At 39.4% G+C, this 16110-nt stretch overlaps 2 protein-coding genes across 2 annotated transcripts; both read left to right on the plus strand.

Moving 5' to 3' along the window:
• The first annotated feature begins 1714 nt into the window (after positions 1 to 1714).
• On the plus strand, positions 1715 to 8762 carry nt5dc2 (5'-nucleotidase domain containing 2). Its single transcript, XM_084680027.1, has 14 exons — positions 1715 to 2167; positions 2878 to 3062; positions 3139 to 3213; positions 4682 to 4737; positions 4989 to 5082; positions 5415 to 5543; positions 6381 to 6441; positions 6614 to 6716; positions 6854 to 6955; positions 7206 to 7287; positions 7422 to 7508; positions 7596 to 7736; positions 7981 to 8045; positions 8145 to 8762. The coding sequence occupies exons 1-14, from the start codon at positions 1858 to 1860 to the stop codon at positions 8404 to 8406; spliced, it is 1752 nt and encodes a 583-aa protein (XP_084536153.1). The 5' UTR covers positions 1715 to 1857; the 3' UTR covers positions 8407 to 8762.
• Positions 8763 to 8885: 123 nt separating this feature from the next.
• Positions 8886 to 13820, plus strand: tbc1d25 (TBC1 domain family, member 25). The gene is made up of 7 exons (XM_084680026.1): positions 8886 to 9218; positions 9890 to 9999; positions 10137 to 10291; positions 10380 to 10504; positions 10664 to 10852; positions 11387 to 11662; positions 11770 to 13820. Exons 1-7 carry the CDS (start codon positions 9174 to 9176, stop codon positions 13489 to 13491), a joined length of 2622 nt encoding a protein of 873 aa, XP_084536152.1. The 5' UTR covers positions 8886 to 9173; the 3' UTR covers positions 13492 to 13820.
• The last annotated feature ends 2290 nt before the right edge of the window (positions 13821 to 16110 follow it).

Genomic DNA, 16110 nt, shown 5'->3' on the forward strand with positions numbered 1-16110 from the left:
TTTTTGTTTGTCTTATCGATATGGAAGTCAGTGAGAGAAGAGCCTGTCTAGGCTATTTAGTTTTATTTCCAGTCGGCTAGCTATACCGTCTGCCACTTCACACCCCAAAAAACCTGCATGCTGAGAATGTTAGATGGTGTCGCTGCCCATATTGCAGGGGTAGGCAACCCTCGTCCTCGAGGGCCGCTGTCCTGCATGTTTTAGACGTTTTCCTGCTCCAGCACACCTGATACAAATGAATGGTCATTACCAGGCTTTCAACAGAGCTTGGTAACGACCCATTCATTTGAATCAGGTGTGCTGGAGCAGGGAAACATCTAAAACATACAGGACAGCGGCCCTCGAGGACCAGGGTTGCCAACCCCTGTAATATTGTTTGCTTTGCACAGCTTGGCTAGGACTTTGGTGATTAAATCAGTATCATAATAAATAACACACACAAAAACAGACACCATTAAAGGTAATTTATTTTTAAGAGACAGGCCTACATTATAACAGCAGCAGCATTCATTTAATTGCTAAATTACTTGGTTTTAAACACTTGCAGCTAGTTGGCATAGCATGTAGGCTAAATGGGTTTGGTATGGTTGCATTTTCTGTTCACGCTTTACGCCTACATCATGCTGAGGCCGATGCTGCAACTGTTAAAATTAGCCTGAGTTGGGGGACTTTCACTATTTCATGCTCTCTAGCCTGTAAACTAAATAAAACATTAGTTAAACATTTTAACACTCGACCCTTGACATGATGAAACTGCAGCAATGCAAGATGAAAACAGTGATCTGAGTCAGAGCAGGTCATGGTACACGCAAATTCAAATAAATCGTTAAACAGGAAAGTGATATAAAGAATTTGACCAGACCATAGAACCAAGTTTATTAGGCTAAACTTAGCCTAAACTGACCAAGAAAAACAAGTTGGACTGTTTAGAAGTAGGTTAAGTCCGCCCACATTCCTCCATTAGGCTAGGCTACTCCTTGAAGATCCCAGATTTTCTTGTAAAAATTACAGAAATTCTTGTCTTCACTTGTTTTGCTATGAAACAAGGCCAGGTCTGAGCAAGCAAAATGCAAAGGCGGAATAGGCTATTGGCTTAAGGCAAAATACATATTTTTTAACGCTTTGTAAATTCTAGATTTGAAGATACAAATCCAGATTGAATTTATTTATTTTTTTGCCTTTGAATATAGCCAAATTGCCTATTTAGGCTCCTTGAATATCTTTTGAATATGGAGTGGACTACATTTTTAGCAAAGCCATTTAGCATTTACCTTTGTACCATGCACGGATATAAAAAGTGGTAACGAAAGTATTAAATGTGTAAAAAGTAGATGGAGAGCAAATAACAAATTAGGGAAGACTATTAGAGTGCTCGGTATAGGCTACCGTGTAGGCCTACCGACGTTATAACGAACTAATAGGTAGGAATAGCCTCGGCCTAACAAAGAAAAACACATCTTTACGATTTTGACCACTTTAGTTTCCATGTTTTTTGGTTTGTTTTACTACTCTTAAGATTCACAACTTCCGTTCATTTAATTAGAAATGTTGCATTATGGCTAATCTAAAATTGAGGGTTAAACCACTAAGTAAACAAAGATCCTCGTGAGACTAGAGCCTGCGAAAGATGTTGGCCAATCATGTTGAGCAATCGCGACTGATAGGATGTTTAGCCAATAGTGGAATTCCAAGAGAGCTCACTCCGCTTCGTCTTTCCACTGTTGATTAGTTCACATATGAGCAACAGACTTGAACTCAGACCTGGGATACCGGAGCGTATTTTATGGTTTGACGAGGCAAAGTTACCTTGTAGGCACTAGCCATTTGTAAACAATTAGCCTAGTTTTATATTATGAAATGTCTTTCCGAAAAATACGCCAGTTAAACGGTGCGTTTGTGCTGAAAAGTGTAGTAAAAACACGTTTCAACCCCTATAGAAGTTTTGCGGGTTCTTGTTTAAATGCCACATCAAACGGTTTAACTTATAAATGTGGTGAAAACGGGACAATGGTAGGGTCGACACCCGAATCATCCGCATATCAGACTCACAGATCTGCTGTTTCAAAGCCTGTTTCAGGACGGACTTACTGCTCCTCAGCAGCACCCAAGACTGACTCCAAAACTCACATGTGGTCAAGATACACTGAGATGAAAAGGCTTGTGCAGGGTAAGAAAATACGTTTATGACAGCGATTACATTACGCAACGTTTATGTTTTCTATGCATTCGTATGATGTTAACGCCTTTTGGATAAGACACCCAGGGCACTCTGCAGGGTTTGACTATTTTGTGTACACCAGCTGTCAGCAAACTGGTGGTCATGGGTCATGACCTGTAGATGGGGTCGCAGGGGAAGTATCTCGACATCCAAAAACGTATAATAGAAAAACAGCTGGTCGATCTAGATATGACAGAATGCTGCAGAAAGTATTCAAGACAAAAAATAAGTGGGCTACTGTATATTTCCCGAATCGCCCCCATTAGGCTACTCCCTAAAAATACAATGTAAAGCCAACGAGCGATGTAAAAAAAGAAAATCATCATCGCTTTTCAACCAGTATAGGTCATGATAGCCTACAAGCGACCAGAGATAGTTGTCCACTTATGCAAGCGCCTCCCTCATTAGTGCGGTGGTAAATGAGATACATTGTGGTAGGCTATTTAATTGTCGAAGACCCACTTAAAAATATTACATCTTGAGATGATCACTCTTTTGCAATTGAGTAATAGACATAGGATCGCAAAGTCGTCTTTAGAAATCAGAATGGAGTTGGCCAAAACAGTTTGTAAAAATCCTGGTCTTCAAAACAGAAGCATAATTCCTGCAAACCAATGTTGAATTCGGACAAAGACTGTACCATATTTTTCGTTCGATAGATATAATTCCCCCAGGTGTATGCAGCATTCTGAACCCCTCCACCATCTATGCCAACAATGAGGTGGACCTGGATCTAGTGGACATCTATGGTTTTGATTATGACTACACCCTCGCCCTCTATTCCAACTGCCTTGACGCTATGATCTTCAATACAGCTAAAGACTTTCTTGTCAAACAGTACAAGGTCTGTAACATTATAAATATCCTTATTGTTTCCAATGGATAAGGATATATCTAATAGTTTAAATATGTTCTAACAGTATCCCGAAGGCATCAGGAAGTATGACTATATTCCCAACTTTGCTGCACGTGGTCTGCATTATGACATTCAGAAGGTAAGTAATTTGTATATCATTTGAGAAGAGAATGCCTCTAAATGCTGAAAAATATAGCGTCATTCTATAGGTCTCTAAAAAACTATCAAAGGCCAGCAATTTTGCTAATTTTAGGCATATTATTCTCTAAGAAAGGCATCAACAAAATAAACAATCATCATACACAGTAGCCTACCTAAAGTATCAAGCTTAATACCTAGTGTAGACCAATTATTTGTTTGTAAACAATCGGTATGCGCGCGCAATGTGGCAGCAGAAAACCGGGAAATGATAGCATTTTAAATGGCATAAGGACCACACGGATAATACAAATAGTTAGATTTAAAAAGACCAAAAACGTCGAGGAGGACATCCCTCTAAGAGAGAAAGCGATTACCCAATGATTTGTCGCATCAGAATTTTGATTTGGGTCACGAAAGTCTTGAAATTTGAGTGAGAATGTCGCCCGGTAGCCTACAGACCGCATAGTCGAGCGGCAACCATGTCTTCACGTCATGTCACAAAGTTCATAATTTTACATTTTTACAGTCAATTCTACATTTAAAAAGTCGAGCAGGGAAGCTTTCAAGAGATATGGGAATTCTGCTTTTAGTCAGCTCAGCTGGTCCGATTATTTTTCTGATTTGTTTAAACTGGCAATCTGAGTGAGACTAGCCTACATCCCACACAGTTTTGAGTGTGTAAATGGGATGTCAGACTCGCTCACTGGCAGTGTGCATAATGTTGTAGCCTATTTCACTCCATTCTACACCAGAAACGTCAGGGAGGACCGCCTAATGTAGATACGAGTCTGATGAAGATAGCCAGAATCTCGAATTTCTTTAACCGAGCCTGTGTCATTCGTCATTTGCCTGAGAAAGCGACTTCCGTTAGCCAGGCTAGTTTTGCCCGATCACTTGGACAGGCTATTTAAGGGTATCGGGGTCAAGTGACTTTTGTGCATAGACAAGTGAACGTAAATGTATTTGTCCAAAGGCCAAGATCCTCAAAAAGTTAATATCAAGTAGAGAATATTGTAGAGTTACGGCAATATTTTTACCATATGACGTCCGTTTGATACCTAGCTACTAGCACGCGACCTTCTCTGCACCTGCATGCATTCTCTGCATTCACAGAAATTGCTTGAACTGAGTTAACTCAATTTTATGTACAACAAAGAAAATTATTGAAAATGTTTAATGTTTTGGACATAAATCTGTTAGTTAAATTTCAGTTTCATTTAAAATGTTGTTCAAAATATTGTGATGCGTATTGTATCGTACACCCAGTATCGTGATACGTATTGTATTGTGAGCTGAGTGTATCGTTACACCACTAGTATGTTACAAACATACATGTATGTTTGATGCAATGTTGTATGTTTTTTGCAAATTATTTTTTTAAACTTTTGAGGTAGGGTATAATATAAGAGAAAATAAGAATATTTTGTATCCCCCAATGTTGACATCCGTGAGTGTTTTCCATACAGGGCTTCTTGATGAAAATTGATGCCTTTCATTATATCGAGCTTGGGACTGTGTACAGGTGAGACGCTTGGCTATATTTTCTTGTTGCAGGCCATTCAGCTAACCCCAGGACTATAATACCAACAATGAAGGGAAAAGCAAATATGTATGCTTTTCATGAACTGTTTACCTTAATAATTAATGAATGCTGATAACACAAACTAATGTTTATGTGATATTTTCAATGTTATTACCACCTGTCTTACTTTTTTTTCTTGTGGTTAGCTTGTTGCTTTGATCAAAAGCCTTCAGAGATGTTTTTTTCTCCAGAGGTTTAAAACCTGTTCCTGATGAGGAAGTTTTAAAACTCTATGGAGGAACTCACCATCTACCTCTTCACGAAGTCAGTGACTTTTATGGCAAGGTCAGTACTTTTGAATTCTATTCTGAAACCAGGTTAAATAAGTTTAAAACTAGCAAACTAGCCACAAGTGATAACTAAGACAATGTACAGGTATGTCAGTAATTAAGACTGTGACTGACTTAAATTAGTTTAAACCCACTCCACATTGGCCATTTGTCCGCTCTGTAAATGCAAAGAAGTAGTGGGTCAAAGTGACCCTAGATTGAGATTTGTTATTTTGATTGATACACTTGAGGAATGTAGAATACATGTAATTAACTTTCATAGGAACAAATATGCCTGCTGGTACTAACATTTCAATGTCAATTCCTTACAACCTTTTCAACTTGCAGGGTCCTAAGATTAAACAGTTCATGGATGTTTTCTCTATCCCAGAGATGACTCTACTTGCGGTTGCCAATGACTACTTTATCTCCAATGACATTGAATATGACCCAGTCCATCTATACAAAGATGTGTCGGTGAGCAGCAGTGCAGTACATTTTTACACAATTCCGTTGGATCCAAACAAAGTAGTTCATTTGGGGAAAATGTGAAATACTTCTAGAAGATGCTAGTTAAAGTTCTGAACTAGTCATAGAATTGGAATAATGGCAATACCGTAACGTGAGGCTTAAATCTTCCCTGGCGATTCCAAAGTTTTTTAGAGGTCTGCTTCAAAAGGGTTAGGGTTATATTTTTGTCGAGCTGTTGATTTCTTGTCATACTGTCTCTTTAAAAGAATTGGATTCTAATGCTGTAGAGGGCCCACTAGAAACATTTAGGGAGAAAGAGAGACAAATTGTTTGTCAGTAATTGCTTTCAGTCCCATCCAAATCCTGTAAATTGGCTCCTTTTTCAAGGAACAGTGAACAAGTGTCTTTTTTTGTCCCCAAGAGTAAAATTCTGTTTTCCAGTACTAGTCACTCACTTTGTTGGAAACTTAAGGGACACTTTTGTGATTTTGGGCATGTACATTGCTCAATTATGTTCATCAAACTGTAAAAACAGCCAGGGGACTATTACATGTGGCTGGCCTGGAACACGCTAGTTTAACTGCTGATCTGTATGACCGGATCTTAGAAAAGCAATTATGTCAGTAATTATTGAAGTAGCAGAAATATGTTAATGGCCTGCAATCATTCGATAACATCCCCAAACTAGGGACTAATAATTGTAGTAAATATTTGATTGATCCACAAGTAGAAACTAGAAAACTTCAGAGATTTGCATGTTTTTTTGAACTTCCCATATTTGGTATTGTACAGATTTCTTGTTGATAAAAAGTCTCAATCAAATCTAAATGTATCTGACTACAGGATGCCATTGGGATGGTGCACATCCAAGGTTACATGTACAAGTGGGTAATGCAGGACCTGGGTAAGCTTATTCTGATTTGTTGTAGACTCCTTATAGAAGGGATTTAGAAACATTTATCTATTGCTTAAATGCTACAGACAATAATCATGCTCCAAGCATGGAATAAAATGTTCCTTCAGATGTGGGAAGTTTACAAGTCAGAGACATTCCTCTCCTCATCTCCCTACCCCAGAGAAATACATCCTCAGAGGACAGGAGACACAGGCAGTTTTACAACACTTGGCCAACAGTGGCAAAAAGCTCTTCCTCATAACCAACAGCCCCTTTAACTTTGTGTGAGTAAAACTAGCTATCAGTCACTTTACTGGAAACACTGGTAATACCAGGTTTGAAAAGTACCATACATTTGAAGTAGCAAGCAGGTAACACTCAAAAAATCTGATCAATCCTTGTATTTTACGAATTGATTTAGTGACAAAGGGATGAAGTACATGATTGGGAACAACTGGAGGGACTTCTTTGATATTGTAATTGTTCAAGCTGACAAACCACATTTCTTCAATGACTGTGTCAAGTAAGTGTAACATTCATGCAGCCTATCATGATTTTAGATCTACACATAGCCCAGGGGAATTATTTATTATTATATTTGTTTGAATAATGTCTTGTTTATGATATTTCACACTTGTTACAGTTACACACTGGGATAAAACATTTAGCAGAGTACAGTTTTGTTGCTACATTTGCATTACCTGCTCCATATTTTTCATGTAAAAAAAAAAACACAGTTTGTTCCAATTAACATCTGTACTTGCTACTTCCAGACCTTTTAGACTATTAGATACCCATGGGAACTTAAAGTGGGACAAGATCAAAAGCTTGGATAAGGGGAAGATCTACAAACAGGTAAAGAACATAAATTCAATATAATGTTGAACATCTTTTTGAAATATATTTAATTTACAGGGGCCAAATATGTTATTTGTAAGCCAGTATATCTACTATCTTGTAATGCTAATGAGGTTGTGTTTTTGTGGTAGGGAAACTTATTTGAGTTTCTAAGGCTCACAGGATGGACAGGATCAAAAGTGCTCTACTTTGGAGACCATCTGTACAGTGACTTAGCAGTGAGTGATACAGCTTTCAGTTTTATTATTGAGGTTACGGATGTGTCTGTATGGTAAAGTGATACTCAATTCTTGTGTGTTCTGTAGGACCTGATGCTGCGTCATGGTTGGAGGACAGGGGCTATTGTGCCAGAGCTTGAGGTGGAGACAAAGGTGGCTAACACACACCAGTTTGCCCAGAGCCTCACTTGGCTTCAGGGACTTACTGGTCTACTGGAGCGCATGCAGGTACACCTACACAGTAAACTGGCAATGACACTGCAGTCACCCAGAAAGCTGACACGGAACAATCATAATTATCCAGGTTCTTTATTTTGTACATTGAGTAAATGGGAGTCCAGGCACCAAGTGCTCCTTAACTGGCGGTGTTGCATTCCTGTATTGGGCAAAATATTGGCTACTAAGTGGTATGATTTATATTTGGTTGGATATTGATGGAATAAATGTCACCTTCATTGGCTTTCTTTGTCAGATACATCGAGATCCAGAGGCAAAAGAAATTCGGAAAGATTGGTTGAAGGAGAGGGAGGAGCTTCTGTGAGTTTGTCATCCTCAAACAAGTCAACATCTCATATTTTACACATTACAGTTTGATTATGTTTTGTAACACATTCTGTTTGTTGGATATCTTTATAGAGCTGTGACAAAGAACTTGTTCAACCCCCAATTTGGCAGCATCTTTCGTACCTGTCACAACCCCACCTATTTTTCCCGCCGCCTATGCCGCTACTCGGACCTCTACATGGCCTCCATCAGCTGCCTGTTGAACTATGACCTGTCCTACACATTCTACCCTCGTCGTACCCCGCTGCAGCACGAGGCACCGCTCTGGATGGACCAACTGTGCACTGGCTGCATGAAGACCCCCTTCCTGGAGGAGATGTCACAAATTCGTTGATATAGCATTTCCCACATCTCATGCATCTGTTAGAGTTTTACTGAAACATAGAGTATAAAGTGTAATGCTTTTGTTTGGAATGGTTATACTGTAGTTCTTAAACTTGTGACAGGATGGGTTGGATAGGGTACCTAGTGTAAATCTGCATAAACGATGGAGGAAATGTTTGACACCATAGGCCCTTTGCATATTTACTATTATTTCTGTTTCAGATTAGACATTGTATTTTTTTTACCATTTGAAATTAACGGAAATATTTTACAGCTGGATTTTAGGTAAAGCAAATGTTATCGCTAGTTCTCAAAATCCCAGAAAGCAATCTCATTTGTTCAATAAATGACTGCAAACCAACACAACCTTTTGGGGACACTTGCTTGACTGAATAAAAAAAATAGCATCTGCTAAATATGTGAAAATAGCCTAACAAGGAAAAAGGAGAAAATTGATAAAGTTGTTTTTATTATAGACGATTGTAACTGATCAGCCAAAACAGAAACTACATCTTAAATATTAAATGGTCATAACATGATAAATAACGTTTTCATTGTGTCGGGTAAACCACCGCCATGGCCACTGGGTAAACAAACGTCAACAAGGCTTTTATTTTGAAGGCCACAATCGCAAAATAGGTTTTGTGCTGTACACGGAACGGTGAGGGAAAAACTACCGATATGCCAACCGCTGTCTTGTCTTTTTAAAATGTAGTCTGTAGCTATCCAAGAATAAACATTGTACACAAATATCGTATTTTGAGCGGGTCCCTCATCATGGCTGCCGAGGAGGAGAGGGGGGTTGTGCGTGTCAAAGTGAAGGTGAGAAACAGTTATGATGTATTAGCTTTGCATAGAGAGCAGGCTAGCATTAGACTGGCTTCTATCTATGTCAGTGTAGTCAGCCAGTTTAGCTGGTAACCAGATAGCCGCATTTGCAATGTTAAGAGAAAGATATCTCCCTGACTAATGGGTATTGGCTTAGTTAGCTAGACCTTAAAAATATAGTTTTGATGTGCTTGCTTGTTATTAAGCTTGTAAGCTTTTAGATACACGACACCCATAAGTCAGATACTGTATACTTGTCGCTGGCTAGCACAACATAGCTGTATTGTAGCTAAATTATCTAGTTAAGGTACATTACATATAGAATCATAATACAACGTTAGATAAGATAAAATCGTGCTCCTCTGGACAAGACTCATTTTCTTGTGACGTGTCTTGTGACGGTACACCTGTTTTTTCCCCATCTTGCTTGTCAGCTAAAGTGACTGTCAGCCAAATTAGTCATACCAAGTAAATATCACCATGCACACACACATTTCAGCAAAGCTGCAATCTGGCATTCGTTAGTTTGACACATCACAATCAAAGTGTAGACCTCACTGAGCCCAGTTGTACAATTTGTTTGCGTGAATTCTTTGACCGGCAAATAATTGTATAGCCCAGGCGTCCAGATTGGATGAGCAGTTTTCCCATTTGTCTCCCCTTAGAAATGTGAGGGAGTGCTACCAGTGGAGTTTCGTTCATTTGCAGTTGATCCTCAAATTACATCGTTGGAGGTTCTACAACATATACTCATAAGAGCATTTGAGTTAAATGGGTAAGGGATATATGATTGAATTGTGTTAGATTATTAGAATTCAATTCACCAGATGCTTTTATGAGTTGTTTTGTCTGAATCTTTTTGTCTGAATTGGTGTCAAAAACCTTGTGTGTGCTTTCTTGTTATTTAATTAGCAAGAGAAACTTTGGAATAAGCTACCTGTCTCGTGACCGTGGAGGTGTGGAAGTGTATCTCTCCCTTCTGTCTGATTGGGATTTGGATGCTGCGTTTGTCAGTGCTGCAAAGCCTTATTTACAGCTCAAGATGGACATCAAGCCCTCTGAAGACAGTAAGATGTCTTGCAAACACTACTCTTGCTTATTGTAAAGCTCTATTAGATCTCCAAACTGTCAATCGTAATGTATTTTTGTCCATAGGTCCCGTAATGGAAGACTGGGACATCATAAGCCCCAAAGATGTAATTGGTTCTGATCAGCTTCCTGGGGAGAAGAAGTCCTTGGCAGCCGCTGCTCTCCCCTTCACTCAGTCCCTGCTGTCCCAGGTTACTGTTGACCCTCTTCACCCTGTCAGCCTTATTTTTCCCCAACCACTTACAGTCATGAGTCAGATCCTTCTGTTAATGGAATTGCTCCACTCGAATCCCCATTTTGCTTAAATGCCGATGGGTTACCCAAATGTAAAAAAATAATTCTGTTTTCAGATGGGTCGTACTTTGTCCAGAGTCCAGCAGGCCTTGAGCTGGTCTTACTGTGAGGATATGAAACCTTTCAAGCCCCCTCTTAGTGATGCAGAGTTCCACAGTTATCTTAATGGCCAGGGCCAGCTGTACCGCCCAGAAGAACTGAGGTTACGTATCTATCATGGTGGGGTGGAACCTTCTCTACGCAAGGTACTATTATGAACTACATCTAGTTGACTTTACCTACAACAACATTTTAGGAACTGTGGTTTATTATCTAATTATGCATGTGCTTACTTCCGGAACCACACTGATTGGCAGCCTGTTCAGGAGCTCACACACTTTTGTTTGTTATTGTTAGTTTTCTTGCTGGTCATTTGCCTTTCTTTATTTTGTGATTGGAATATGCATCTGGCCGGGATGAGAAACTTGTGTCTGGGTGATCGTCGGATCTCTTTTTATTTAACCTGGAAGGTTTTTTGCCGGTGCACATGACGGCACTATTAATTACAGCCAGGTCCGCCTGGTCACACTTGTGGAACAAACCTTGAGGCTACTCCCCATTCAATAACATTGAATGTTTCATTGTCCATAATAGGAAATGTATGTAGATTAAAAGATATCCTTACTTTCTATTACGATAAATTGTTAGCTAGCTCCGTCGCTTAGTTAAGCAAGGTGTTAAATTAGCTACGGTCATATTCACTTGGTCTCATCTGTCATCTTCTGTTGTTCCCCAAACAGGTTGTGTGGCGGTACCTCCTTAACGTGTACCCAGATGGATTGACTGGTCAAGAAAGAATGGACTATATGAAGAGAAAGACCAGAGAGTATGACCAGTTGAAGAGAGAGTGGACAGCCAGGGCCAGTCAAGAAGATCTAGAATTCATTAGAGGTAATGTGCTGAAGGATGTGCTGAGAACAGACCGTGCCCATCCTTACTACGCAGGCTCAGAGGACAGCCCCCACCTCACCGCCCTCACAGACCTGCTTACCACCTTTGCCATCACTCATCCACAGGTGCGGGTTTTTAACAATAAACATGTAGTTAGTAATGAGTGTCATTTTTGGGATATGTTCTTTTTAGGGTTTGTAGCAAGGGTTAATGTTTTTATTTTGTTTTGTAGGTGTCTTACTGCCAGGGTATGAGTGACATTGCATCTCCAATTCTTGCTGTCATGGATAATGAGGCTCATGCATTCATCTGCTTCTGTGGCATTATGAAACGCTTAGAGGGCAACTTTCGACCCGATGGCCAACTCATGTCTGTCAAGTTCCAGCATCTCAAGCTGCTTCTTCAGTATTCAGACCCTGAGTTCTATTCTTACCTGGTCTCTCGAGGAGCTGATGATCTGTTCTTCTGTTACCGCTGGCTGCTTCTGGAACTAAAACGCGAATTTGCGTTTGATGATGCCCTAAGAATGTTGGAGGTCGCCTGGAGTTCCCTGCCCCCTGATCCTCCTGAAACTGAGGTGGAACTTCTAGGCCCACCCTTGGAGATGGACGGTATGACATCAACCAATGTTCAGGACCAAGCTTTCAAAAGGGACCATGAGGAAGATTTAAAGCAAAAAGAGAGGCAGCGTAGACAACACATGTTGAGACCCTCAAGAGAAGAGCCTGATGGATTAAGGAAGATAAACATAGAGAAAGACGAGAAACTAGTCAGAGGAGCTATAAGGGAAGGTGAGGGGGACTATGATATACCTTACGTTGGGAAAGAGAACAAAGTTGCACCTGCTGCTCCCTTTGAGAAACAGGCCAGTTTTGGAGAGTTTAAATACTACAGTGCCCGGAATGAGGACAGCTTTGATTTGGAAGATCGTGACCTCACAGAAGGCCCCATTGAATCACAGCCTGTGTCCCCTCTCCCAGTCCGGCAGTCCACAGAGGACAGTGAAGAAGATCCAGGGGAGCGAGCACCACTCATTAAAGATGATGACCAATCCTCTTCTCCAGAAACAGAGGGAAGGGGGGGCTCTCCCAGTCAACAGACTATATCCCCGGCCTCACTGTTTCCTTCTGGCCCGTCCAACTGGAAAACCAGTTCCTCTCCCTCGCCTATGTCCTCCCCTTCACCAACTAGTTGGCAAGGGGCCTCAGCAGACTCCCCATCACCGATGTATGCTTCACCTCCACTATCCAATGAAAGGGCAGATTCACCAGACCATACCTCACAGGTATTAGCTTCGTTTGGCCCTGTGTTCAATGGGACTGGAGCCAGCTCGCCTACGACTCCCACAGGGAAGTCCTCTGTTCCTTCTCCGTCACTCTCCTGCCCTCAAAATAGATCTTTGCTCTCATCACCTGTTTTATCCTTTGGACGAGCCCCTTCGTTGTCAAGCAACAAGGCCTCCAGCACAGGCACCAGTACCCCTAACTCTACTAAACCAGAAAACACCATCAAACCCTGTTCTCTGCCTCCACCTCAAGAGTTTGGTAAAGGGAATCCCTTCATGTTATTTCTGTGTCTCTCTATCTTGCTGGAGCACAGAGATCACATTGTTAAGAATAGTTTTGATTATAATGAGCTGGCTATGCACTTTGACCGTCTTGTTCGCCGCCACAACCTTGGAAGGGTATTGCAGCGTGCCAAGGCCTTGTTTGCAGACTACCTGCAGAGTGAGGTATGGGACTCTGAGGAAGGTGATGAAGTCAGCTCAGACTCCCCAACTACAGCCACAGCTGCTCTTCACTCCCCCTCCCCCCCAGCTAGGTCTTTGTTTACCCCTTTAGCATCCCCACAGCCCTCTTCCCCAAACTCCACCTACAACCTTGCTGCCACCATACCATCACCTTCTGCCACTATACCTTCTCCAAAGGCTACAGTGCCTCTCTTTTCCTCTTGACTTGATTGTTTTCATGTCCATGTCACCAACATACCCAATGACTATTTTGGCCTGTTTAAGGTGTTTTTGCATCGGTTGTTGCCCATCAAATTCTTGATGGCCACCCAGATTTGACTGAAACAACATTACTATTACGAAGTTGGCCCAGACATCCTCTCAATGTTGCACCTCTAGCACTCTTGGAGATAAAAGTGATGGGTGATTTGTGATAATCAAAAGTTTTCAATACTTGGCCTTTATATATTACTGAACAATGACTGTTTTTTTTTATTTTATATTGTCCCTTATAATTTGTATTTATCAAAGATTAAAAGATGGCATCTCATGAATGACATATAAATCCATTTGAAATACTCATTACTAAATAGTGCACAGCTACCTTTTCACATATGTTTTAGAAGCCTACACAATGTTTCTCCTGGAATTTAGAATTTTGAGAAACTGAGAAATATCAAATATTTTGTGTTGTTTCCTTCTAATTGATAGCCAACGTTTGGCAGAGAAAATGCCTTTTCACACTATTGTGCCTGAATTGCACTTTGTTGGCCAAAATTATTTTTCCACATGGTCCTCTCCAGCACAGTACCTGTGTCAGATACATAATTACGCCAACACATTACAGTTCAGCCCTCTTAGTAGGTTCAAAAAGCCTTTTCTGCGCTTATGCTTCCCATGTTTCTTTTTCTTCTTCTTCTTTGTAATCAATATTTTGCTAATTTCATAAGCCAAGAATATTGGTTGTGAGATGGCATTGTTAAAAACTGAACCACTATGCCTAGAATGTTATGCATTGCAGTGAGTAACTTGACATGGTATATTTAGGGTTAGATATTAACCCTGTTAACTTTACAACTGTAAAGGCAGGTGTGGATACTGGCTAGGGGTTTAAAAAGTACTTTTACAATCAGTGGTCATTAATTGCTTGGAGTAAACATGGAACAAATGCAATTGAAATACAATTATATTTGAATTTAATTGTCAGGCTATTTGGACTATTCTGCCATTTTCTAGGGATTTGTTAGCTTCAGAGACTGAAGTTATTTCCAAAGAAACAATGAAAGTGGCATGGTTTAAACTATATTAATGTAACATTTTCCTTTACAGGGCAATATGGGAACAGGATTGCATTTCAGGTTCATATTTACATTTTTGTTTTGCTTTTCAGGTCTATCAATTGGTCTATCAATCAGGTCTATCAATTGGTCTATCAATTTAAAGACTGATAATATGCACTAGAAGTAAGCAGTAAAATAGTTGCAACTAACTTAACCAACAGACATAGTGAATTAAAAGGAAGCCAGTGAGTGTTCAGAATCAGATTCACATTAACTTTCCATTGTTAGTCACTACTTCTGTTGGCTCAAAATGGTATTTCACTGCAAATCTGATGTAACCACTTCCATTGCATAATGTTGTTTCAATTTCCCATTGAGGAGTGTATTATTGTGTACTACTTTACTGAAGTGTGGCAAGAGTGAGACATCAACTGTTTTTTCAGTCTTCTTACCTCACTTTAGTAGTCAGAAAGGGTTCCTTTAGGACATTTTTAGGACATTGTTACAATTATGTCAGTTTGAACTGAAAATGTATACACAAAACCTTTTTGGAAGTATAATCTTTACTACAAAAAGGTTTGTATTTAATGCATCAAAACATCAAATCAAAGTCAAATGTAGGTTTCTACCCTGGATGCAATATCTAAAAAAACAAAAACAATTTTATAATGTTAAAGATACATTTTCAATTTCATTATCGAGGTTCAATGAAAGTTTGAAAGTTTACTTAAAAAACTAAATAAATATTATCTCAATAGGTATAAATGTAACCAATGTATATAGCTAATACTGTTGTTTTTTTGGTGTCAATTATTACTTGACATATGATAAGATGTTCATGCCTTTCACACAGTGTCTCATGGTATCCCTTAATAATACAGGCCAAATTTGTCAAATTAATATTTGTTGCTCAGTGTAGAATGGGGATGTTTTAGGTTGGTTTATAGACCTCATAGGATGTATGATAATATACACACAAGTGTACAACCTTGTTTTAAAAGGAATTACATTTTAGTAATTTATTTTCCTACCCTGTGTTGACAAAATTTAACCATATTTTGTATATATCTTTGCTAATTTATTGAGCAGAAAATACAGAAACGTAGTCAAGTAGGAATGTAATGACTTTACAATAGATGTAAACAGTAAATACTTAAATAATTATGTATTTTAATTCCAATGAATTGGCTAAGATTATGAAAATGTACAAAACTTTGTCAATATGGTGGTATTGTAGATAGGAATCAGTTAAATTCAAAATAAGTTGAATAGCTGGATGGATACTTTTGCAAGGTCTGAAATAAAACCAAACTCAATTCTCTCATATACATGAATACATATATAGTGATATAGAACTACCTAATCTTCAGTTAAGAGTAACAAATGGTCTGAGATCATTGTATATTATACCACTTTAACTCACCCCAAGAAAAGATCAAAGAAGGTAAATGTTTGTGTAGGTTTTGTATGATGTGTGGAATGAATCGGAGCAGATCAAAACTAAACAACAATGCCTTTGGGGGGAATGATCATGCTTGTAAAACCTCATTTTTTGGGACAAAAG

Source organism: Hypomesus nipponensis, chromosome 18, assembly GCF_054491055.1.
Source record: "Hypomesus nipponensis isolate SF chromosome 18, ASM5449105v1, whole genome shotgun sequence".
Classification (NCBI taxonomy): domain Eukaryota; kingdom Metazoa; phylum Chordata; class Actinopteri; order Osmeriformes; family Osmeridae; genus Hypomesus; species Hypomesus nipponensis.

What these genes read in the sequence shown, in the direction of transcription:
- nt5dc2 (XM_084680027.1), top strand. Translation starts at nt 1,858, where the DNA reads ATGTCTTTCCGAAAAATACGCCAGTTAAACGGTGCGTTTGTGCTGAAA. An exon ending in GTGGGTAATGCAGGACCTGG is followed by an intron (nt 6,442 to 6,613) that starts GTAAGCTTATTC and finishes TCCCTACCCCAG; the next exon opens with AGAAATACATCCTCAGAGGA. An exon ending in AGGGGAAGATCTACAAACAG is followed by an intron (nt 7,288 to 7,421) that starts GTAAAGAACATA and finishes TTTTTGTGGTAG; the next exon opens with GGAAACTTATTTGAGTTTCT.
- tbc1d25 (XM_084680026.1), top strand. Translation starts at nt 9,174, where the DNA reads ATGGCTGCCGAGGAGGAGAGGGGGGTTGTGCGTGTCAAAGTGAAG. An exon ending in CTCAGTCCCTGCTGTCCCAG is followed by an intron (nt 10,505 to 10,663) that starts GTTACTGTTGAC and finishes TTCTGTTTTCAG; the next exon opens with ATGGGTCGTACTTTGTCCAG. An exon ending in TGGAACCTTCTCTACGCAAG is followed by an intron (nt 10,853 to 11,386) that starts GTACTATTATGA and finishes TTCCCCAAACAG; the next exon opens with GTTGTGTGGCGGTACCTCCT.